The sequence below is a fragment of the Carassius carassius genome, chromosome 10 (genome assembly GCF_963082965.1).
Source record: "Carassius carassius chromosome 10, fCarCar2.1, whole genome shotgun sequence".
Classification (NCBI taxonomy): domain Eukaryota; kingdom Metazoa; phylum Chordata; class Actinopteri; order Cypriniformes; family Cyprinidae; genus Carassius; species Carassius carassius.
This window is the reverse complement of record NC_081764.1, coordinates 30698110-30725102: the sequence shown is the minus strand read 5'-3', so window position 1 is coordinate 30725102 and position 26993 is coordinate 30698110. Positions and strand designations below refer to the sequence as shown.

At 37.0% G+C, this 26993-nt stretch overlaps 1 protein-coding gene across 8 annotated transcripts; it reads right to left on the bottom strand.

Moving 5' to 3' along the window:
• Positions 1 to 118: 118 nt before the first annotated feature.
• On the bottom strand, positions 119 to 24974 carry bin1b (bridging integrator 1b). Of its 8 annotated transcripts, none has more exons than XM_059560913.1 (19): positions 24596 to 24974; positions 17376 to 17456; positions 17178 to 17232; positions 15760 to 15854; positions 12595 to 12630; positions 12287 to 12382; positions 11289 to 11396; positions 10953 to 11045; positions 10331 to 10416; positions 6051 to 6126; positions 5905 to 5960; positions 5742 to 5774; positions 5122 to 5185; positions 4525 to 4662; positions 2826 to 2849; positions 1268 to 1630; positions 1004 to 1069; positions 369 to 470; positions 119 to 283 (listed from the first exon to the last, which is right to left on the bottom strand). In XM_059560913.1, the coding sequence occupies exons 1-19, from the start codon at positions 24674 to 24676 to the stop codon at positions 182 to 184; spliced, it is 1755 nt and encodes a 584-aa protein (XP_059416896.1). In that variant the 5' UTR covers positions 24677 to 24974; the 3' UTR covers positions 119 to 181. The 8 variants fall into 8 exon arrangements, with proteins under 8 accessions (XP_059416896.1, XP_059416901.1, XP_059416898.1 ...); XM_059560918.1 differs by having other exon boundaries at positions 1367 to 1630; XM_059560915.1 differs by lacking the exon at positions 5742 to 5774.
• Between the last annotated feature and the right edge of the window lie 2019 nt (positions 24975 to 26993).

Here is a 26993-nt window from a genome sequence, read left to right as displayed (position 1 = left end):
TGCAAGGGTGGCCCATATTACTTTATGAAGTTTGGTGTAGTAAGCATACTGCTGCAAATATTATCTAATGCCTCTTATCATTTATTCTTACTCCAATTCTACAAGTGAGCACAAATTTTATCACAGTAAAGTGGTGAGAAAACAAAGGTTAAGAACAGGTTATTCTGAGAGGGCTGTTCTGTTACAGTTTCTGGGTGAAGTTTTCAGGGAAGACTCCTTTAGCTAGGAGGTTTTTATTCTGAAGCCAGTGTGACTCTTTTACACCCATTAACCAGCCATCATCCTGCGCACACAAACAAAAAGACAATGAGTCGTTGTCCGGTTGTATGCGTGTGTATATTTGTATAAACATGGGTGCCATGAGTCACCTGATCATCTGGGTTGGCAAAGGGAAGCACAAGCACAATGTCACCAGCCTTTAGATCAAGCTCATCGCTGTCTGTTGCTCCGTAGTCATGCAATGCTTTCACCTGACAAAGATCATTTTAGTGAATTCTATTTATACACATACCAAAAATGATTATTCAAAAATTTGGGCATAGAAAAAGTGACAGTAAAGACTTTTACATTGCTACAAAAAAATTGTAATTTCAATTTCAAATAAATGTTGCTCTTTTGAACTTTCTATCAAACGTTTTTCATCAAAGAATCCTGAAAAGATATACTATTTACTATTATTTCCGACTTGTGAAAGGGGTCATTTTTATCTCTTGTTAAATGTCTTTTATGTGAAATATCTTATTGTACTAAATAAAAAATAACATGCATTTTGTATGATCCCTTGTACTTTGGTAAAATAATTAACATTTTGCAAGGTTCATGTAAACTTTTGACCTGTATTACTTATTGGTCAATGTTTTTGAAAGAAGTCTCTTATGCTCAACAAGGCTGTATTTTTTTAAAATCAAAATACAGAATTTTTTTTAATAAATAATATTGTATAATAAAGTAAACGCTACCATGTTAAAACTCAGAGATCCTGGGTTCCTATAGTGCAACTTACCTTATAGAGAACAGATGGAGGAACTTCTGCATCTGATGAGCCATTTGTCACTGTTGGCGTTTCATTCTAAATACAAAGAATAATGGAAAACAGTTCATTACACCTGAGCAACTCCACATAAAAAACTAAATCCTGCTATACTTAGGGACATTTAACATGACCACTATGGAAACCATCCACACCCACAGAACAATATGATCTGAACCATCGTAACTCTATGACATTAGTCTACATTACAATCACGATTAATCTCGTTTCTCTTACACTTTGAAGCTCCTCCCACTGAGGCAGCTTTGACTCCGCCTCCCAAGCCTGAGCTGTATCATGGCCCCAGTTTGTATCTGCGTCTTGCTTTTGCCCTACCTGGGACCCTTCCTCGCCCCAGTGCTCCACACCATCGCCCTCCCAGTGTGGCTGCGCAGGTGTAGCTGTTTCACTGCTCCAGCCTGACTGTGCAGACACGCTGTCCTGCTCATCCCAGCGGGGAGCTTGAAACGGCTGAACAGCAGGAGTGACCTCATCCTCCCATTGAGGAGACTCATATGTCTGCTGGCTGTAAGGCTGAGCAGCAGCTTCTTCATCCTGGTCCCACTGCTGGGAGGGGTCTGCAGCAGGGCTCTGACCAGGCTGGGATGGGATGGGGAGGAAGGGTCGCCAGGATTTTTTGTTGGATTTTGGGAAGTAAAATAAATGCCGAGAGAAAAGGGCAGGCAATACGACAAAAGGCGCAAATAATTAGCAAGATAAAGGGAATAAATGAATGAAAAGATGAAGAGATGTGAATTATTCATTCTAAATTTCCAAAATGGCTATTTTAGAATTATTTATAGTTTTTTTATTAATATTTTGAATTAACTTTTATCTTTAAACTTCCAGTTTAATATTTCAATTTTATAAAAAAAAAGTCATTTCTATGTTTTTGTTTATTTACAAATTAATATTATTTGTAGTTTTTCATTTTCATTAATATTTTGAATTAACTTTTAAACTTTCAGTTTAATATTTACATTTTATTAGAAAAAAATTGCCACTTTTATAAGTTTTTGTTTATTTACAAATTGTCCTTTATTTTTACTTCAGTTTTAGTTTCAGTTTTTACTTCATTTTCAGTTAGTAATTTTACTGCTTCAACTCAAACTAAACGAAAGCCTTGGCAAATAACTGATATAAATGTAAATTTTTAATCTAAATTTCTATTATACTTCAGGTTTATTTCTATTAACAAAAATGGTAATAACTTTAGCTTTATTTTAGTTAGGGTTAGGATTAGGATAATAACATTGACAATTACAATACATTATTTATTGAATTTAATTAAGTACATTTTACAGTGTAAATCTTGTAAATCTCCGACTATATGGCCGAAAACATGAGTGAAATCTGTTATTATATAATTCACCACATAGCAAGATTTACCCATGCACAAACCCAAGAGGTGCATGTGAACCCCTGAGCAAAGTAAACTGTGCATAGTATTTTCTTTTCTTGTCTATATTAAGATATAACGTCTTTTTCTTGTTTTTGTAATGGACTTCTGTTTTCTGCTCACAAATCAACTGAGTATGAACTCCAGCATAAATAATTTGGCTGAACATGAGACATACTGTGACTATTAAAACTACTGAATATGGTTTAACTTATGCTAAATCTCTGTTAGTTTGTGTGTGGTTTTGTTTCTAATTTGGCAATCCAAAGACTGTAGAAGACTTTCATCCAAAAGCCCTGTCAAATGGTTCTGCCATGATCGATCAGACCAAAAAAATCACTGATTACATCAAGAGAGTACCAACTGCAAGAGTACAAACACAGAACAAGATCTTACCTCCCATGAATCCCATGAAGCCTCCTTCCATGAGGCAGCACAGGATGACAGAGTGAGATAAATGAGGCCCATAATAAGAGTGCTAAGTACGACTATCACCATGTCAACAGTGATAAGAGAGCTCTCATAAAGCCCTCTTACAGGAGCTTGTGCTCAGAACAGTGTTCAGAGATTTTTTATTGCAGAAACAGGAGAGGAAAGCATTTATTAAAGGTGAAGTGATCTAATAGTCGATACTGGAACACCATGCAGAGGAGTAAGAAGAAAATTAATATACAGTAATATATGTAAATAATCACAATGAATGAGCCCAGACAGAATCTAAAGACTAATTACTGCATTTTTTTTTATTTTAGAGGAAAATTGATGGAATTCTATAGAGTGAATATAACCATGGTAAAATGTGTCAAACAGAGCTGAGAGTACTACAATACAATTAGTAGCTGACAACAAAGTACAATTTTAAAGTAAAAGTATTTGTTTATACACTACCATTGAAAAGTATGGGGCTTGTAAATTGTTTTATGTTTTTGAAAGAAGTATCTTATGCTCACCAAGGCTGCATATTTTAGATTAAAAAAAAATACAGTGACACTTTAATATTGTGAATACCATTATTATTTAAAATAACTATTTTCTATGTGAATGTATTCTAAATGTAATTTATTGTAGTGATGCATAGCTGAATTTTCAGCATCATTCCTCCAGTCTTCAGTCACGTGATCCTTCAGAAATCATTCTTGATGATTTGTTCCTCAAGAAACGGTTTTCCCTGCATAATATTTTTTTGTGGAAATTGTGACATTTTTCAGGAATCTACACATAGAAAGCTCAAAAACATCTTTGCTTAATAAGTATACATTTGTTCAAACAAATTTTACTGACCCCAAATTTTTGAAAGGCAGTGTATGTTTTATTTATTTATTTTTTGTAAATGTCTGTTTTTTCCGTTCTGAGTATGTCCCTGGGCCTTGTATTGGGAGCTAGTAGAAAGCGTGCATCACATGCTCTGAACCAAAGTGGCATTTCAGTTCCCCAAAACTCAAAGGGGAAACATGCAGAAATTTCATTTCACTTCAAAACTCAAGAGGCTGACCTTTTGCATGCATCTTAGTGCTGAATTCAGAAATGCATACTAGCATACTACTATTACTACTTTTACCATATATTTATATAGCATAATTAGCAAAGTAGTATGCTGTCTTTGGAATTCAGCAATGGATTTTCTTGTCTCTGAGCCCTGACCTTTACCCTTTGCCATCCTGGCCCTTCGTGTCCTCTGACACCCAGCTGGTGGGCTGAAGCATTGCCGATTGCCTGCCAAGCATCCAGATCTAAATCCAGCAGCCTAGACACTATTGGACCATTACACCGCTGAGCACAGTATAAAACACCAGCTGTACTACAGCGATGACATTATTTAGTGGGATCACTGGTTTGCATAAAGAGAAGATGGTAATGTTGACAAACTCAAAAGCCAGTGATATATTGCTATGTGCAGAAGCACAGTGATACTTCAGTTGAATAAGCAGAAAGAGAGTTATTAATAAGGTGGCAACAGTCACTTGCAAGGTGGAAATGGAGGATGAATGTACTAATTAAGAATGAAGATCATGAATAAATGAAATTGAGATGAAGCCAAGAAGAGATTGGTGTGAGTGCTAAGAGGAGCATTGGAGGCAATCATTTGACCTCTGACCTGTGGCTGGGTTGAAATGTTAATGTCAGGCACCACTGCATCCTCAAACAGGTTAATGATGTTATCCTGTTTCACCTCCTGAGATGAAGTCGGCCTGGGCGACTGTGAGACCGGCGGTCTTTCTCTGGACTCAGTGGACTGCCACACCAACACACACATGCAGATACACACAAAGACACACAGCACACTCAGGGTTAATAAAACACCAACTCATAACTGCTCATGATTAGATTTTTGATAACAGTTTGCTTACACACACTCATGCTTACCTGCTTATCTATAAATCACAGACTCTATTGTAAGGCAGTGTTGTTGTTAAACTAAATCTACTACTAATCATTTTCATTAATAGAAATAAAATTGAAATTAAAATATAAATATTAGATGACAAACGTAAAATGCTACATTTTCTCATATGAGGTGAGCTATCACTATGATGATGCACAGTACAAAAACTCTGCTGCAATGTATGCCGTATAAATGCATTAAAAAAAGCAATTTGTTTGTTTATTTATTTATTTTGCTTCTTTAGTTTCATACATACTGTAAGACAAACATTACATAGAGCACATAAAAACATCAGCTTTCTCAAAATACCTTGGCTGGTGATTTAGGGGCATCTGACCCAGACTCTGAGAGGTTGTGATTGGCTGCTTCTTCACTGAATGAAAAAGGTTGGTAAATTGGTAAATAAATACTCCAATTGGCATTGTACAATCATGAGTGTCCTGACTGAAATTGCTCACTAGGTGGAAGTAGAGATCAGAGTTAATACTGCAGGCAGATCGTTTAAATCACTACCATGCACAATTACTGCATTTCAAAGACATTCCAGACATGCAGTTATATTTTTCAAGTACACGTGGTCCCATGCAAGCAGCAATTTTCCATAGCAAACAAGTGTTAGTGAATCTTTAATAATTAAGTTTTTTTGTTAGTTTTTTCACATGGAGAAAAAAACTTTTTTCAGCTGAAAGAAAATAATTTTCATATGTTTCTTCAGAAGAAGGCCTGAGAGACGAAAAAGTGTTTTTACTCCATGTGTTAAAAAAAAATTAAAATCTTGAGTGCAAATTTCTGAAGTCATTAAAAAAGATTCACACCAAAACGATATATTATATGAGACAAGAGTGTGTGGTTTAAATAACCTTGTTGAAGTGCATTTTTAATGCAATGAATGTTGCATGAACACACACATAAAACATGGGAGTTGTTACCTCTGCCCAGTGCTTGCTGTCGTGACACCTTTTCTGTGGGTTATTTGGGGGAGGCATGGTTTAATTTACAGGGAAAACAAGAACTCACACATCCGTGAGCTAAACTACAGGAAACCAGAAGTGTCTCTACAGACAGGAAATATCCCAGGATAAAAGCACTCACTTGGCTAGACGCTGCTCATCCAGTTTGGTCATGATATCACTCAGATTGTGGTTCAGCTGTGAGTGAGAGAGTGCAACATACCCTGGTAACCAACAAAAAAAATCTAATTTATCTCTTGTTAATAAGTCTCTTAATTATTGGCTCACTTTGCCCATGTCCCTGTGAAATTTTTCCTCCAGGCCGGCAACGCTCTGAAATGTGTTAACATACAAGCCAACACGACTGCAGAGAGAGAGAAAAGTCAACATCAGTTCTTTTTAAGGAAGAAATACACAACACAAGTTATATTCTCACTAAAACATATATGTATATTATCTTATTTACTTGTTGTCATGTTATTAAAATCATGCTCCTTTTTTTGGAACACAAAGAAGATTATTTGCATAGCTTTTCATATAAAGACAGTTCATTATGATCTCTCAAGCTCACAAAAGGACTAATAACAACATTAAATATCATAAAAATAGGACTCATGCTCACGGCCGCATTAACAATAGGGCTAGGCGGAGCTTAAGCCCCGGGGCCCGAGCAAGGAGGGGGCCCGTGATTGGCTGTGGATCAGATTGACCACTAGCCATCTGATTGCCAAAGCTTTACCCCACGCCCCCCACAAATTAGCCCTGTTATTTAGTGGCGCTTTGCTGTATATTCCATGCATTATCATGGAATCATTATCATTAATATTATAGTGACCGTTCGCAAAGACCCGCCTCGTTTAGTTACTGTGTGACAAGCCAGGCCGCTCTCACGAGTCACGTGCATCATTTTCTCACTCACGCAGTGAAAAATACATCACGGGGCAAAGACCAGGCGGCAAGGAAGTCGACCGGAAGTTGAAGTCGGCCGCGTGCCGCCATCTTGTAGCAGAACTTCACTTGCGTTAGCATCCCATTGACTCCCATTCATTTTGGCATCACTTTGACAGCGAATAACTTTACATCTGAGGCGTTTAAAGACTCCGTTTGTCCATTATTTATTTCTAAAGATACACGACAATGTATAAAGGGCTCCATTACCTTCTATGTTACATTATGGCCCCGTAGAAACAGTTTTTGTAAAAAATAGGCTAACGATTGCGTCATAACCACTTGACTCTCTGTCGCATTACCGTACAGACAGAAGGAGAAGCTCGCAGGCAATTAACTTAATATGGCGTACTGGCGTTACATTTTAAAATACTATACAAAATAATTAATCAGAATACTTACTCCTGCTCACTCACGCCAAAAAACTCCCCGCTCAAGCTCGCCGTCTCTGCAAGATTAACGATGGCAGTTTGCACGCACAGCCACTAGAAGATTTACATCTGTCAGACAGGTTGCTGACGTCATCAAGCTTAGTTTGAGTCTGCACGTCAGAAACGGAAGTGCTAAAAAACGCTAAAAATGTGCTTCACTTGTCTCAATTGAGTTCCAATGGGGTCGCGGTGTCCATTTCTTTTACTGTCTATGGCAAAGACCAACGTTACACTGAGTGATTATGCGCCGACATACAAGAGAGAGCTCAGAGCAGCTTACTGGGTTGCCAACCGTTTAGTGATGTCCGATTCGTGAACGAATCGTTCAATTTAACCGGTTCTTCTTAGTGAACCGGTTGAACCAGTTCACCAAATCGAACTGAATCGTTTGAAACGGTTCACGTCTCCAATAAGCATTAATCCACAAATTACTTAAGATGTTAATTTAAGTCAGAATAAACCAATATCCCGGAGTAATTCATTTACTCAAACAGTACACTGACTGAACTGCTGTGAAGACCGAACTGAAGATGAACCGAGCCGAGCCAGATGACGAACGAACACGCCCACTGCTGGAGCAGTTTTCGTTCTCGAGTCAAGAACCGGTTGCATCGGTTTTCGGATTACCAGTACACTGAACCGAAAACCGTTTCTTTCGGACGCGTCTGATTCGAGAGCCGAGGAGCTGATGATACTGCGCATGTGTGATTCAGCGTGAAGCAGACTGACACACAGAGCGTCTGAACCGAACTGATTCATTTGGTGATTGATTCTGAACTGATTCTGTGCTAGTGTTATGAGCGCGGGTAAACTGAAGGCTTGGATGAAGGGCAATCTGGCGAAACGTAAATTCATTTAATAAAAAATACATCGCAATGGATTATGTATAGTGAGTGGATCATGGTTTCTGCGCTGATGACACCTAATTTATTTACTTTATAAATATAAAGTAAAATATAAAAAATATAATATAAAATATAAAAATGACTACCTCAGAGCAGCCGGCGAAAAAGAAAGAGCACAAAAATATAGAATTGAATGGGAAAATAACTACCCGTGGTCGGAATGCGTGAGGGACAATGAATACAAGGCCAATTGTACAATATGCCGTTGCGTTTTTTCTGTTTGTCACGGCGGAGTGTGTGATATTAAGCAGCACGCATCAGGCGATAATCACAAGAGGAGCGAGAGGCTGCGGGTGCAGGAGGAAGCGAGGTCAAGGTTCCTTGTCCGTCAGACCAGACGCCTCCTGAGGGTGATGTGGTAGGCGATGTAATCATGTGGATATTTAAAACTCAAATATAGTTGATAGGAAAGTGGTCATATTAAAAGAGATAGTACAGGCTTAGCCTAACATTCCATATACATCTCCCCAGTGTTCCCCCTTGTTGTGTTCCTGTCTCCCGCTCCCTCAAAATATCAATCATTTCTGATGGGTTTCTTAATAAGGTATCTGGAGGAGGGAAATAATAATTATTTAATTAATAATTGTTTTTTATGTATTATTGTTTTGCACTGGAAAGAAAGTTAATTATAACGGAAGTAATGATCATGATAGCCTTTATATTTCACATCTATGTGGTTCAGTCTTGAATATTGATTAGGGCTACTTTGCTATTCTATAAATATATAGGCCTAATAAGTTGTATTATAATATGCTATAATGTATTAAATATATTTATCTAAATGTATCAATTAGTTTCCACAATATTCACCAGAAGTCATCATTTCAGGGGTTATTTTTCAAAAGGTTTCTTCCGTGGGGGCATGTCACCGGGAGAGAATTAATTTAGTAAATGCTCGTTTTGAGACCATGGTGAATTTGAGACGGTTTTGCACAGGGAACTTGACTTGAGTTCAGACCCTGGGGTCTTAAAGTGACAGAAGCTGCTAATAAAGCTGCTGTCGCCATTTGTGTCAATGTTAATCAAACATCAGAAAGTAATTTACTGCCCTTAACTGAATCACACTAAGAATGAATGTTGAATTTATAGTGAAAACTATGTATTGTATATTTGATTACTTTATACAATATAATATTATTCAGTGCTTTAAGTTTTTCATGTAGCTAATTTCTTAAGTGTATATTGTAAAGGAATTGGCAACTGTTATTCTGAATGATTCTAGATTATATTTATGTAAAACAACTTCAGCAGTGTTTTAGAAAAATGCTGGGTTTTTTTTCTCTCTCTATAGTTGGTGGCCTAAAGTGGGGGGGGGGGGGGGGGGGGGCTGCAGTAACTCATAGCCCCGGGGGCCAGTGAGCTCTTAATGCGGCCCTGCTCATGCTATATTGCAGGTCTTAAGCCATACAAGTCAACAGTTTAGGGTCAATAAGATTTTTTTATTATTATTATTTAGCAAGGATGCATTAAATACTTTTGGAATATATATATATATATATTCATCAAAGAATCTTGAAAAAATGCATCACCGTTTTCACAAAAATATTTAACTGTTTAGATAATAATAAAAAAGTACTGGAATGATTTCTGAAGAATCATGTGACTTCGAAGACTGGAGTAATGATGCTGAAAATATATTGAAATAGTAAACTAACTTCTTTTAAATTGTAATAATATTTCACAATATTGAAAGTGAAAGTGACATTCAGCCAAGTATGGTGACCCATACTCAGAATTTGTGCTCTGCATTTAACCCATCCGAAGTGCACACACACAGAGCAGTGAACACACACACACACACACAGTGAGCACACACCCGGAGCAGTGGGCAGCCATTTATGCTGCGGCGCCCGGGGAGCAGTTGGGGGTTCGATGCCTTGCTCAAGGGCACCTCAGTCGTGGTATTGAAGGTGGAGAGAGAACTGTACATGCACTCCCCCCACCCACAATTCCTGCCAGCCCGGGACTCGAACTCACAACCTTTCGATTGGGAGTCCGACTCTCTAACCATTAGGCCACGACTTCCCTGCATATTACTGGTTTTCACTGGCTTTTATGTTGCATTTTTGTCCTTTTTGGAGCTTGTCAGATGTGATCACTGTGAACTACTATGTGAAGATTCTACAAAATTAACCTTTTGTTTTCCACAGGAAAAAAAAAGCAAAACAAAAAAAACATACGTTAAGAACAATGATGGTTATTGATTTTTAGGTGAGCTATTCCTTTAAGATGACTGAAAGGGGAAGGAATAAGAGAGATAGAGAGATCATGAATAAGTGATTACCTGTCCCACAGGGTGGGAAGTTCCTCCTGGAGTTCATAATTGATCTCCTCAAATACCTTCTGAGCTCTGCCCAAATCTTCCTCGGCCTAATCACACACACAAACACACACGGTCATTAGGCCAAAGACACTATAATTTATGAAAATGAATATGCAAAGAATTACACATTCAACCCTGTACAAATAGACTGCGGACAAATGAACCAAAAATTTTTTTCAACATTAGCTATAATAAGAAATTCTTAAGCAGCAAATCAGCATATAAGAAAGATTTCTAAAGGATCATGTGACACTGAAGACTGGAGTTATGATGATTCAGCTTTGAATCACAGGAATTCATTTAAAAATATATTCAAATAGAAAACAGTTAATTAAAATTGTAATAATAAATGCAGCCTTGGTGAGCATAAGAGACTTATTTCAAAAACATTAAAAAATCTTCCTGACTCCAAACTTTTAAGCAGTGTTCTTTTAAACAAACATGAAAGGCATGAAGTGAATACACCTGAGGAACACAGATGCTACACAAGAAGCCAAGCTGTGAGTGGGTGTGGACTGTGAGTAGATGAGTGGGGTTATGCAGATTAAGGGAGGGTTTACAAGCTGAGTGACAGTTGAGTCACCTGGTTTCTCGAGAGGTTAGTTTGAGCGATCTGATGTGCTGTGATTATTCCCTGAGCCCAGCCGGGAGCAGCCATCTCCATCAGAGCCAGAGGCTAGACATGCAGCAAAGACAGATTGACACACACAAAGAAGAGAGAACAGCGACAAACACACTCAAGTGCTGTTGTTAGCTCACAAAATCTCAGCAGGCAAGATAAAAGCTTGTGTAAACGCACACATACACTCACTCAAACATATAAACTGACTGCAATACATGAATTAGCTAACAAGGTTTAAGGACAAAAAGCCAGACAGTACAGTATCAGCATTAACAAGCTGGAACAAGCATCTGGTACCTTGGCAATTTTGGCTTCATCCTTTTTCTTGCCTTTCTGTATAGAGGCAAAATGATGTCTGGCACTGTCAAAATCTACCAGCTTCCTCTCACGTTTAGCGATGCGAGCCTGTAGAGGGAGTCAAAGTCACAAGTCCATCTAACATACTGTAAATAGACAATGGCCATAAATGGTTGCCAGGGTGTTGTTGTAAGCTTGTGAGGGTTGCTAGGGGGTCCTTGCCATGTGATGCACCTGCACGTCTTGAATCTATTCTGGTGTCTAGATGTGGCGGGAACCCTTCTTCTGTGTAAAGCCCTATTTGGGCACTAATTGTTTCTCATGGGGGCGTTGGTAATAATATATTTTCATGGCACATCATTGATAGAAGTCATGCATTGGTATAGCAATTTACACAAGCTCCAGCAGCTGCTCTGGGGAAACTGCGCTGGCTGAGTCAGCCGACTGCCCTCGAATCACACTCGTGGTAAAGTTAAAAATGTTTTTTTTTTTTACAGTGTGTAACTTAATGGCTTATAATAAATATTTTACAAGTGTATTGCATACCATAATAATCACTCATTTCAAAATTGTACATGATTTTGTTCTTTTTTCTTCTTCTTCTTAACAGCTCCTACTTATTGTAGTGGAACTGTGACAGAATATTATTCTTATAAACATTTTCCAGCATTTCACTAATAAACGTGTCCATATTTCAAATGGGTGCACATTTACCACAAAGCACAACCATTACTGTACGGTGCTTGGCAGTGGTCAAAAGACATTTACGAAACCACTTTTCGTTAGATCTCTTCTTATAAACTCAGATGTGGATTCACACGGCAATTCAATTACCACGCAACCTTGGTGTTTGTCAAAAACAGTAGGTAGTTTAGCTGGGGATTTTACGCGGGTGGAAAAACACAGACATTCTGGATTCGGACAGCAATAAAATAACTAACTAGCTCCTGTAAATGTTGAAATGCTTACATGTATCACTAGTTAAAGCAAAAACAAACCTTTATGTCTGGAAATTGAGCCAAATATGTGTCCATGGAAATGAGGGCATTGTCCACAAGATTCTGGTGGAAATCTTGCCACAGAACGTCAGTGTCCTGTAAAAAAAATGTGATCAGACATGCACAGCAAGACACATATTCTCAGGCTGTCTCTCACACACTCTGACAAAACACATGATGACAAAAGCCTAAGTATATGTACACAGAACTATTCTAAAATAGAGTTCACTGCAGTAGCATACTCTAGCATCACCAGCAGCTGCTCTAGACTAGACCTGTGGTCTGGAGATATCATCGATCATGTTTACCTCCAGATTATTATCCATTTCTTTCTCTATCATCTCCTTTACTCACAGAGGGATGCGTGAGTGGAATCAAAGAAATGTAGAAAACAAAATCAATTTGCAGAATAATGAGAAAACAGAGATCAAAGCATCAGTGTGGACAGCAGCAATTTTTCACTTGCATACAGTCTTAAAGGGATAGATCACCCAAAAAGTATGAGAATACTTTTTGTGAAATTGTTGAATAAAGTCATTATTGTGGTTTTCTTCACACACAAAAAGTATTCTCATAGCTCAATAAAATTAAGGTTGAACCACTACTGTCACATGGACCATTTTAACGATGTCCTGACTACCTTTCTGGGCCTTGAACGTGGTAGTTGTGTTGCTGTCTACGCAGGGTCAGAAAGCTCATGGATTTCATCAAAAATATCTTAATTTGTGTTCTGAAGATGAGCCGAGGTCTAACGGGTTTGGAATGATATGAGGGTGAGTAATTAATGACAGAATTTTTATTTTTGTGTGAACTGGCCCTTTAAAATAACAGTTCACCCAAAAATGAAAATGTGCTGAAAATAGACTCACCCTCAGACCATCCAAGATGTAATTTAGCATTAAATCACATACTCTCCAAAGGATCCTTTGCAGTGAATGGGTGTCGTCAGAATGAGAGTCAAAACAACTGATAAAAACATCACAATAATCCACACTTCTGTGTTGTTTTTATCAGATGTTTGGACTCTCATTCTCAGAGGTGGGTAGTAACGAGTTACATTTACTTCGTTACATTTACTTGAGTAATGTTTTGGGGTAACGAATACTTTTCGGAGTATATTTAAAGATGGGTACTTTATACTCTTACTTGAGTAAATTTTTGGGGAAAAATCTGTACTTTTACTTCGTTACTGTGTGTTACGCTCCTCTCGTTACTTTATCTTAATGCAATAAATGTTTTAATGCTTCAGTTTATTCCAAACGCGCCGTCTACTTTTCTCTGGGCAATGAGCGATGCCCATTCGCGAATGATTCATTCTTTTGAGTCAATTCTGTTCAAAGGCTTGATCAAACCAATTGGCAAACGAGTGAATTGGTTCATGAATCAGTTTGAATGAGTCGTTCAGTTCCCTGCCGCACGCGCTGAGCATCTGAAGTGGTTCACTCGGAGTTGTAACGTTTAAGAACAGAAAGAGCGTTGAAAACGTGGCTGGAACTGCACTGAATTGAAATCTGCAAAGGCTATTATTTGCTAGCGATGGAGATCCTTATTAGATGAACACCGCGTGTGCTGTCTACTGTTTAACAGGTAATAACTTGGGCTACATTCGATTACAGTACACGATACCACTGTGACATTAGTTTGTTGTACGTGTGTGGCTTATAACAGAGGGGAGTCAAGTTGAATGCAGCTTCCAAAATACAAAAAATAGCCGATTTAGATTTTATTAATTTTAATACAATCACACCTGTGCAAGTACGTTCAGCGAGTCATATTATCAGCTGCTAAATTCAGATCTGTGATTGCTTGCTGGCGCTTAGCCAGAGATAGATGCGTTCATGCAGCGCTGCGCATTATAACCAATCACACATGATTCTTTTGAGCTTATTAAAGCATTGGCCAATCAGAGGCGTTCAGATGAGTCATCGCTAAAATGCCGGTGCTTCCTTCACTCGCTCGCTGACTGAATACCTCTTTCTGGCGAATTCTCTCGTCAGAAACAACAAAGTGCAGATGTGTGTACGAATCTTTAATTAAGATATTGATTTCACAATGTTAACAGTTTCAGTGATTTTAATGGGAGTTTCTGAGAGTGATTGAAATCTAGACTGTCAGTGAAAATTATCTTTAATAATGTAAATGTTATTTGCTCTCTTTCTGAACAATGAAAGATTAGTAGCAATATTTATATCACATTAACTTTCAATGTTAAATTCACATTTAATATAAAGTCAGTCGTATTAAAAATATGTTATGGCATGACACCTATATCTGTTACTTAAGTAAACAGACAGGGTTTTATAATAAATTACATAAATTGGAGTAAAGGCTGATGAAATATATACATTTATACACGCACACATACATTACATACATTTTATCTATATATCTAAATAAAAATAGGCTCAGTACAGTATATATGACCCAAAGTAACTAGTAACTAACTACTTGAGTAGATTTTTTATCCGATACTCTTTTACTCTTACTCAAGTAACTATTCAAGACTAGTACTTTTACTTTTACTTGAGTAAATATTTCTAGAAGTACTTTTACTTTTACTTGAGTACAGTTTTTGGGTACTCTACCCACCTCTGCTCATTCTGAAGAAAGAAACTCATCTATGTCTTAGATGGCCTGGGGGTGAGTACATACTTAGCAAATTTTCATTTTTGGGATTTAGAATTATAATATACACTTTTGTTTGGGGTCGGTAAGATTTCTTAAAAACATTTTTTAAATCTCTTATGTTCACCAAGGCTGATTTATCTGATCAGTTAAAACAGCTATATTGTGTAATGTTATTATAATTTAAAATAAAATGTTTATAGTTTAATATATTTAAAAATGCAATTCATTCTTGTGACACAAAGCTGAATTTTCAGCATCATTACTCCAGTCTTCAGTGCAATTTAATCCTTCAGATATCATTCTAATATGCTGATTTGGTGCTCAATAAATGTTATTTTATTATTAGCAATGCTAAAAACAGAAATGCTTCCTGATACACTTGTGGAAACGGCGATGATTCTTTTCATGAACATTGTAAATTTCTTTACTGTCACTTTTGATCTATTAAATGTGTCCTTGCTGAATGAAAGCATTTTTTCTTTCAAAAAAACCCCAAAAGAAATTACTGGCCCCAAACTTTCGAATGTTAGTGTATATTTTAATACTGGCAGATTTTGGTACCTTAGTACATCTGAAAAATATGAGACTTGATTAAATTGAATCTAGTCTCCTCTGATCATTTACATTTTCCTCTTGTTTGGCATTTGGTTTGTGATATTACTGAGACCTCAAGAGACACATTTGATATTACTGCGGCCCTTTATTCAGGAGGCACTGGTGAGAATCAAGAAACAACTGACATATTAAAGAGATTTTCCTTTCCTATGAGATTTTTCACATTTAAATCACTAATGTCACACAATCCAGACAGAGTATTTTGCTCTGCCAGTGACATCCTTACACACCTCTGCGATGGAGTCCACCTCCTCTTTGCCAAACCACTCAGGGTCATACATTTCAGCCAGACAGTCCTGCAGACGCTTCGAACACTCGTGCATGGCTGCAGAAACAAGAAAACGGGTCAGCTAGGAGACAGGCATTGACACAGATGACGGCAAAGGCTCGATCACTCCACCAAACATGCATGCATACTATTTCTCTTTGTGTCTCTCAGAGAAGTGAAAACTGCTGTGGGCACAGGGGAGGAAGCTGAGGGGAAGGTGTTCTGCGTTAGAGCAGCACTCTTACAGTCTGCTGTAAAAGGAAGAAGGCCGTCTGCTTACTTTGCATTTCTTTTATGCACTACCACTCACAGAGGGTTAAGGTGGTAGTTCATCCATAAAAAAAGTCTCAAAGATTTGGAATATAGTGTACGGACTGCTTTTATGGTGCTTTTGGAGCTTGACAGATCTAGATCAGTGAACTATCCCTTTAAGAGGAAACCAATGGCTGAAAACACTTTCCACATGTTTACAACCTATAAAGAATTTGTGACTCCCTTATCTCTGTTACACATGGAGGCAGTAGAGCTATAGATACAGGACTGAGTATGTTCAGTGAAAATCATCTTTTGCTTTCCTGTATTTCGTCTGAGAGAAGGCTGCATTTGAATACAAAGAAGCATGACAGCAGGATACTTTTGCCTTTATGACCATACTGAGCAGATGTTTTTTAACGTTTGTATTTTCTTTAAAATGTACTAGATTACAGCTTGCTTTAAATAATGTCATATGCCACTAAAATGCATTAAAATCATAGCTCACCCCACCATAAAAAGAAAATACTGTCATCATTTACTCACCTTCAAGTCGTGTAAGAAAAATGTTGTGACTTTCTTTCTTCTATGGAACATAAAAATATATTTATTTTGAATAATGTCACAGTGTTTTTGTTCCCACAATGAAAGTCAGTGGTTCCCAAAACCATTTGGTTACAAAAATATATTCTTTTGGGTTGCACAGTAGAAAGAAAGTCAAATAGGTGATGACTGAATGTTCATTTTTGGTGAACTATCCCTTTAAAACTCTTCTTGTTCTCTTTCATTTAGATACATACACAGACACACAGTAAAGGCCTGTTCACACCAAGAATGATAACTATAAATAACAATAAAGATATAGTTTAAAAAATCATCCTCAATATTAAAGCAAAGCAGAGCTCGCACCACAGCTATAACAATAACAGCACAGAGAAACAATATCTTTGGAATCACTTATTGTGTCTATAATAGACACACATTCAGAATCAATCCTGCTATAACAAACTTGAGAATTTAAAGCGGCAGACAAGTGTGCGTTTAGAATAAACAGACGATATGTCCATGGCTGTTGACGATAATATAGTCATCTTTAAAGTTTTTGTTCTCGTTCCATTAGAGTCTTACTTTTGACTGCCGCCAAATATGCCTTGAAGTCTTTCTGCAGTTTGCTGCCATCAGCCTGCGGATAGAGATCAGAGAGAGAAGAAACTATCACTAGATATTTAAGAACTACAAAAAGGGTCAAAGGTCAAATGATAAGTCCAGCACTATATTGGGGGGAGGGGGGGGTAGTCAGAGAGGGTGGAGGCTTTAGGCTCTTACCAACTGCTTGTTGAATTTGGCCACTTCCTCCTCAAATGCTGTGTCTTTCGTTTCATCCGCCTTTCCCAACTTCTGCAACACCTATCGGAAAGAAACGCAAAACAGCCAACATCATACATACTCTAACATACAAACACATACTGGTACAAAACTTCTGCAGAAATAGGCTCTTAGATCCCCGGCCACCACAAATGGTGCTTTCAGTATCGGTTCCATGTTCCTCTTCCCCATGAAGAACGCTGACATACAGTAACTGTTCATCAAAAATGAAACTTATTCAAGGAGGCTTATGACGAGTTCTCATGAGTGTGTCTTGCCACACACACATACAAACACCTGGCAAAAGTTCAAAGCACAGTGTCCTTTTATTCCATAGGGTGTTTCCATTATACAAGACATAACAATTTCCGAGCAGATTTAATTATGCACATTTCCTTTAGTTCAGTTTGGCCTACTTCCTGTCCAACATGTATGAGGTGGTGCTTGAATCTGGTTCTGTTTATTCAGAGGTCATTTCCTTTTCCTTCTGCTCCCCCACATCACTTCTCGCAGCATATTAAACATGCCATGCCATTTGTGAGACAGAGATATTGGTTTCCTTCAGACTGATACAGGCAACAGAATAGCACTGTGAAGTCCCTTTCATAATGTCAAAAGGATTCAAGATGAAAGGATTAAGTTTATAGAATGGTACGTCCCTGAAGGGTCTCACATTTTGTCCTTGTTAAAATACTTTATAACAAGTTTGGAATGGGACAGTTTGGCTGACCAATGGAAGACAGAACACTCACTTCTCTACAAATAAAAAGTTCCTAGAATTAAAAAAGGCTACACATAACAGGACACTTCGTGCAGTGTTTTAATAAATTTCAGATAGAACTACATAGAAAAATACAGTAAGTTCCACTGGTCTAGTAGAGCAAAGGAATTCAATAATGCTCAAGTGGAAATCACAGTAAACCTTTAATCTCCCGCTGGCCGCTTCAGCTGTGCTCTTCTTGAAGAATGTATGAATGTGTTTTACTGTAGAGTGAGTGTTTGAAAGCTGATCCTGAATGGATTGCAGCAGGACCCCTCCCTCGAGCCCCCCGACATCTTAAAATACAGCGACCAGGATCTGTGTCATGATGACCTGTGCTCCCTGTGCAGTAGAGCAGAGCTGGGATGAAGGCATTCTCTCTGACACAGAGGTCTTTCAGGAACACTGGATATGACTGTACATCCACTGTCAGGCACTGAGCTAGTGGTCGAACGACATGGATTTCTTTTCAGTGGCTGAGGAGATATCTAGAGAGCAGGTGGATGATGAACGATATGATAAAATACAGTGCCTAGAGAAGCTCTCTCTGTTCGTGGGCATCTAGAATTAATCGATAACACAAATTAATCAATACAAAAATGCATTCAAATATTAATATTTATTACATTTAACGCATATTTGTCAATGTTAAATATTCCTCATTTATCCTTAATGTAAATAAGATTCTAAAATTGTTATTTCTACAGTGATGCTGTCATTCAGTGTAATGGATGACACTGTAGTGTAACAGAGAATTTGCATTACATCACATGACAAAAACATTATCCTGAGTGATGAAACTTCTACTTCAGCTTATAATCAACTGGCCACCTGTATCGAACAGTGATCTTGGCCAGTAAATTTAATCACAATTATTTACAACATCATTACAAGGTTGTTGTTGTTTTTTTGCTGGGTTTTTTTTTTTGGCATTTCGCTGAATGACGTGTTTTTGTAACTTTGGATACCACACCATGAAAAGGTGGAATTAACAAATATTCAAGAAAAAAAACAAAAAACAAAATCAGTTGTTATATGATTTCAGAATGGCTTCTTGTTCCTGTTACAGTGAATGACCTCTGACAAACTGCATTTTCGGGACAAAAGTCCCTTGGTTGTTTCATCACTCTTAAAAACACACATTAAAAACAAGACATAGTACTTTTAATATAACACACCCAACACTTTTTTTTTTAAAATGCCAAGACAACAAATGTATTTTTTAACTTGGTATTTTATGTTTATTTAAAGATGTAGCTAATGGTAAAATCAAAGTTCAGATCACTACATTGAATGACAAATTTATTTAATTTTTTTTACATTATTTCCCCCATATTTTGACATTTTATTTTCACCTAAGTTATTTTAAAATAAACTCTTTACTTGCATTTAACGTCCTTTTATGTATATAAAATTACTTTTGTGAACTTAATTTGATGTGGACACAAAATAATCTTATCTTTGGTATTCTAATTGCATACTATATATACTAATTGCTTCTATTTGCTTATTGTATGCCAGAAACCAACAGTTATCATCACGTGCCCACCAATAGAAATGCTTACTCCTGCATGTTGAAATAAACTGTAAAAAAAGAGATTGATGACTGAATGAGTTTATTATTAATAGACTAACTAACTTTAATGGTAGCAATAACTAAATCAGCCTTGAAATTAATTTTCTACACATTTCAAATTAAGAAATTGTTATAATGCAGCTGAAGGCAAATTATGAGAAACATAATCGATAAGTTCACCGCCAGAGACACAAGTCTTTCATTCATTTGTCATTTAATAGACATACAATACACGAATTGTTCATGAATGACCATCCAATCACAAGAATAAACTCTGTACCACAGGGATGCACTCTACTGAAAGTTCTATTCCGAGAGCACCATTAAAAAATATTTTAAAAATCCTGACTTTCTCAACTTTTCTGCAATTACACTTCTGCTCTAACTGCTTTTCTCTTCTGATTTACTATCGAAACTCAGTATTGAAGTACTTCTAATTTTATCATCCTGTATGTTTCCTCATTTGAAACCGGCCTTGCATAATGTGTTCATTTCCTAAAAACTGCTTAAAAATGGCTTTAAAAGACTAATATAGTGCACAAGTCGTATGACTTCTTTTTGGAATCCCTAGACATTGTATGCTTTAATTTTGCATATGAGCAGCATATGAGTATGTGTTTCACAGACAAAAAGTAATATGAGTTTTGAATGACATGAGTAAATGATGACAAACTTTTTATTTATAGGTGAACAATTTCTGAATCAGCATGTTTAATTTATACAGCTCTGAGCAGACCAGCACAGACCATTTGCCTGGCAGCTGAGAGATTCCTCAGTGTGTGTGTGTGTGTGTGTGTGAGTGAAACATTCGAGCAACTGAGAGGCAAGTTTATACTAATTGATGCAGTTATCGAAATTAATACACTTACATGATCTGACGATGTACAAATGCAAATTCATTCTCTCTTTCTTATACAACAGCATAGACTTCTATTGATTTATATACTGTAAAAGAAGGTCTTTTGGATTTTTAGGATGAAAAAGGACATTCCTACATGTACCCACATGTTTTGTCAGACTGAGCTATATTTGGGTCAAATCTGTCTAAAGTAAATGCACATCCACACTTGTGGCGTGGCAAGTGGATGGGCTTAATTAGTGCGTCTGAGGAGCTTTAACTAACAGGTTAAAGGAGCTTACAATGAGAGAGATTTGGCAGTAGCCTGTATGTGTGTGTGCAAAATTATGACAGCATTCTCCCAAGTATAAGCCAAATGTATCTTCATCTGTGTTTTATAAAGGCCCCTGGTCTTTACTTCTGGTCAACGTGTGCTGGTGTTCAGTTACAGCCCCAAAAATACCCCAGACCACAGCCATTGGCATTCACACACACCAGGGTTTGTCGCACAAGGGGTTTCTGGGGATTAGCTCACAGCTACAGCCTGTCTGCTATTCATAGCCCAATCCACACACTGCTCTGTAGCTCTATGAGGATGGACAGGTGTGTGGGTGGAGTGCGGAAGAGGGGTGTGGCTCATGCTTGAACCTCTGCTTTTGAGTGACAGATCGCCTGTCCAATCAGAGCAGAGGTCAGGAGAAGGCGGAGGGCACCTCCTTAGGTTTTCAAATCTGAGAAAAGGAGGTTGTTGTAACCCACATGGAAAGAACCTATATGTGGATATATGCGCATATATGAAACCTATATGTAGTGTATATGCACATATATGCTGCATATATGCGTATATATGCCACATATAGGCAAAATTGAGGTGCATATATGTGCATATACAGAAAATATAGGTCTCCTGTATTGCTTCTTCATATCTACATATACATACAATGGAGCTGAGAAGAGCAACAAGATAATTTTTTTTTCTGTTCAGTTTTTTGTCTTTTTTTTTGTTCTTGTACTATTTGATTGTTCTTGTAAATACATAATGTACATTTCTATATTTTGGACTTTTATTTATGTTGCCTAGCAGGTTTTTTGTCTTATTTTTGTTCTCGTACTATATTTTTTGTTTTGTACTATTTGAATGATCTTGAGTAAATAAATAATGTACATATATATATGTGTGTATATGTATATATATATATGTGTGTGTGTGTGTGTACATATATGTACATATAATATAGGAAACCGGCCAATTTTATATATGTCACATATATTAAAAACCTATATCAAAACCTATATTGAAACATATGTTTATATAGGTTTTTTCCATGTGGGAACTGTGCACCCATCTCTTCTCCTCCAGGGTCATTATCACCGGCACACTGCTGGAATGTTTCTACAGAAAAAAGAATGGGTAACTCAAGAATAACCTGCCTTGATATTCCAAATTAGTGACAAACATCATCTAATGACAGACAGATGGATGAGGGAGAAGTGAGGAGTGGGAAAAAAGAATGCAGAGGTGTCGTATGCCACTAAAGGATCATGGTTAACTCTCCTCGACTTGACTGAGTTTCAGGGGGGAAGAAAGAAATGCGAGTATATTTCAAGGCATTCATGCTGATGACCAAAATATAAGGAGTGCACACACACACGCATACAGATACTTTTGAAGTGAGTCAAGCTTTTTACACTCCTAAAGAGGGAGAGACAGCTGAGGACTTGAGCCACCATGAAGTACACTAAATGTAACTAAAACAAGTGCTGACAAATAATATTTAGGCCTATTGTATTGTAAATCACTCATTCCAAAAGTGTGTTAAAGGGATTGTTCATGGAAAAAATAAAATTCAGGGGATGGAGACTTTGGGGTAGTATGTTCATTCTGCACTTTTCCATACAAGTGCCAAATATGACTAAAGCAACATAAGAAACAGTAGCAAAGACTTTAGATATACAGAGACTATTACTTATGAAGACCAGCTCTATGAGTCTATCATGCAGGACAAAAGAGGTAGAGGAACACAAACACAGATGATCCTAAATATCCCCTTAATTCTCTGCAAATATCTATATGATTACAAAGTAATGAGCCTGCTTGGTTTATAGAAGCAGGAAATGCTAGAACTATCTTTCCTAGAAATCTCCTATCCAAGTCATCTAAGCCACTTATATGTCCATATTATGAAAGAATTAGACTGTGAAACAATATTAAGGATGAAACGACTGAAAAACTAAAATGACCAACATTCTAAAAGACTAAAATTAATTGATTTCTGATGTTTTTTAAGCAGCTTCTCAAGTGAACAAACTGTTCCTATAGTGCTAGTGCCACTCACTCCAACTAACCAAGTCTCAGACCCCAAGGCTCTGGCATCCAGCTGAGTGCTCTGAGAGGCCAGCAGTCATTTGGAGGGTTTAGCGTGGAAACGACACTTCCTGTGTAGAACCTCCTGCTTTCAGCTGTGGGTCTGTTTGTGTTGATGCACCACTCATACTCTGACTGAGACTTGAACTCTGCCACAACATCACCATATTCTACCTGCTTCAAATATTCCTGAGAGCCAATGATTCATTCTGCAGTTGTTTGAGAAAATCTCTGATCCATATATGTCACTGTTATAAGTCCTGGTGTATATGTTAAAGAGGACATTCTGGGCTTTTCTGTGATACAAAACACTATGGGAGAGAGCAGAACTAGTTGGGGCATGAAGAGGTTATCATAAGGATTCAGTAATTATAAGTTGTCACGTGTGTAATTTTATAATTATGTGTCATTTGTTCTGTTTTATGAATTGTTTCAGAATAATTTTACTGTTTACATTGTGGAGCACACAACACAATAAAAAAATTAAAAAACAACACATACAATGTATGATGAGAAAGACTTTTCTAAAGTTTTTTTTTTCATTATTAATTCAAATTAGTGTTAACTGCAGCTTCCCAATGTGACGACTTGCCCTATGTGGCAACATGCCAAAATGCCCATAAAATATCAGTTAAGTTTGAACTAGTGCTGTCAAACGATTAATTGCATCCAAAATAATTGTTTTGACTACATAATATATATGTGTGTGTGCCGTGTATATTTATTATGAATACATAAATACACATACATGTATATATTTGAAATATATTTACATGTGTGTGTGTATACATACATATAGATATAGATATATATTTATATATATACACACATCTATCTATCTATCTATCTCTATATATATATATATATATATATATATATATATATATATATATATATATATATATATATATATATATATATATATATATATATATATATATATATATATATATATATATATATATATATATATATATATATATATATATATACACACACACACACATTTATTTTATATAAATATACTTTAAACAAAATATACTTTTGTATATTTACACTGCTTTGGGTTGTGATTAATCACGATTAATCATATGACAGCACTTTAACTTGATCAATGACAGTGGAAATGTTCAGTTGTTCAAATTTATTAATTAAACCTTACCCAAAAAATATTCAGTGGAGTACAAAGTATGACAAATAGCCCCAGTATCCACTATAATATAATATAATATAATATAATATAATATAATATATATTAACAAGAAAAAGCCAAATGTCAAAAGAGCTGTGGTCTCTACCAGCTGCTGTTTATGAACTTCATCTCAAATGACCCAAGCAGTTTCAAACTTAGCTCCAACTGGAACTGCTCTAGGAATGAGAAATAAAACCATCATTTCCAATGCAAAAGAGCATGACAAACACATGAGCGAGTATTGCATGAAGCGTTTCAATGTGGTTCAGCTGTTGTTATTATTAATTTTTTTTACAATTCCCTCCTACAGTAAACAGTGTCAGACTATTAGACACTTTTAGAACACCTATTCAGCCGTTCGCAGTTGAATGTGGGCTTTATATATTACAACACCACCAACAACAAATAGATACATGCATACACCAAAATAGTATTTGTAAGCACGCTTACCTTCTCTTGTGCTCGGGTTATCCTCTTCTGTACATTACTGGCCAGTTTCCCGGCGTTGACTCCTTTCCCTACCTCTGCCATGTTTGAGCTTCCACTTGAAGTTTCCAAAGTGAATAAATAAATAAATAAACCGTTATGAATGAAGTAACGCGCAGAGAGACAGGCAGGAGATACAGAAGAACAGTCTGTGGGTAAATCTTCTTAAAGAGACAGTGCGCAAGTTTAGAGTCCTAAATGTGGACACGGAGAGTTAGTATTAGACTAAACCCTTACAAACTACGCTATCAAAAAGTTTAAACTTAAAACTGTCAAACAATACGGTCTAACGGGGTCCGTTAATCGCCTCTGATGACAAGCGACTGGAGAGAGAGAGAGAGAGAGAGAGCACGCGCAAGCGAGCGAGCACTGGATTACATTTCCACTACTTATTATAGACACTCTCTTAAAGGCACAGTTTTAAAAACGATCACGATATAATGGCATTTAATTTGATTTTTTTCGAGGAAGGTTATAAAATGTCTTATCGTATAGTTATATCACGGGTTTGCAAACTCCTAGGAGTTGCAAGAAAGTGCTAAAAATTAATAATAAATAAAGAAATAAATTAAAATGGATTTAAATAAAAATACATCTAAAAGTACAGAAGTAGTCGGTATAAAACATAGTAATGCAACATAATAGTTACTAAATATTAAACTAAATATATTTATTAAAACTAAATATTTACCAAATAAGATTTGACACTTTTTAGTATTGTAATGAACCTTATTTAAGTCTATGTCCGTCAAAAATAAGACTCCACAATCATTGTACCACAGAAAGCACTTCTTTTATTACAATTATAAAGCTTCTAAAATAAAGGCACAGGTGCGAGTATGGGGACAGAGGAAAAAGGCACGGGATGACACGCAATCCCCACGTCAATTCATCTACACACACACACAGTGAATCTTCAAATGCAATGGATTAATACAATGGTGCCCCCTATTGGAAACCTCACGTCAACCTACACTACACACATAATTAAGACGTGTTACTCCGTCCCTATACTCCCCGACTCCCCTTCCTTATACCGATCGCCCTTCACACACTCTCACCATTCATTCTCTCATACACACAGGAATAAATTAAAACACTTCCCTCTCCCCCGGTTTACAGGACCCAGCCATGGGGTAGAGAGCAGTCACGACAGACCGTCAGGGGGAAATCATTCCAATCGGAGACGGGGAGGAAGTTCACCGTTACTTCTAGTCCATATACCTTCAGAAGCGGGGGAAACACTCAAGTCCAATTATAGCCTCATTCATCTCCTTAAGTTAGCGTGACAGTCGGGCAAAAACGCCAAACAACAATCCCGCGAGGTGATGGTGACTCTAATAGTTAACCCCTCCCTCCTAGCTCAACTCACTCACACACACCGGAGTCTAACTAACTGACTATCTTCATCTCCGGAGGACCTATTGTCCCCGAGAGACAGCCAAACGTAACCCCACAAGTCACCCACCTCACAGCCGCTGCTACATCTCATGCACCTCCTTTTCACGAGTCCTTTGATGTGGCAACAGGTGAATACAATCAGAGCAAATCACATAATCACCGGATAACAACGTTCTACAGTATCAATTGTTTACACAAGAAGTTTGTTCTTTATACATGAAAATGTATGAAAATGAATGGGGAGCCCTTGCAACATAATGATTATTTTTGGGGGTCTGTGGCATCTGAAGCAAAAGATTTCCAAAAGTTGGTCACACCGGTGACATTTTGACTGGCATTTAGCAGATGCTTTTCACCAGTTAAGTGGGAAATAATAACACAACACAAGAGGTTCATCATGAAAAGTCAATAACATGTGCTGCAATACATTTCTATAAGATGACAACAATAAAGCTTGCAATATATCATGCCATTCAACCTAAGGTTTTGGTGTCTTGAGAATTTGAAAGATGAGACTAGTTTAAATGCCATGTTCGGATGGTCTCATTGGTAAGAGGAGAGTTTATCCATTCACTGGTGTAATATCACATGCTCGGTGGGATTGAGTTCTCTTTCACTCTGTACTGTTCATTTTCACCAGCAGGGAACAATTACATAGACTAGTGGTTCTAAACAAGTTTTTTTTATTACGACAGAAGTACCAGAGGTCAAAATCAGCTTAGACAGGAGGGCCTTCCAATAATGTCTTGATCAAATGGGGGATCTGGAGTCAAGAAGGCTGAGAACCACTGACACACACAAAAGATCCAACAGATGACAAATTAATGAATTAAATAAACTGTAATAGCCAGCAAAGAGCAAATACGAGACAAAATAAATAATTTGTGTGAAGTTTAATTAAAAAAATAGATTTTAAATACTTTACCCGAATACCTTACTATCATCTTAATGATATTACAAA

Coding starts and splice junctions, on each gene's coding strand:
- bin1b (XM_059560913.1), bottom strand. CDS start 24,676: ATGGCAGAGGTAGGGAAAGGAGTCAACGCCGGGAAACTGGCCAGTAAT. Junction 5,961..6,050: donor TTCACAGGGACATGGGCAAA/GTGAGCCAATAA, acceptor TCTCACTCACAG/CTGAACCACAATCTGAGTGA. Junction 4,663..5,121: donor CCCCTAAATCACCAGCCAAG/GTATTTTGAGAA, acceptor TTGGTGTGGCAG/TCCACTGAGTCCAGAGAAAG.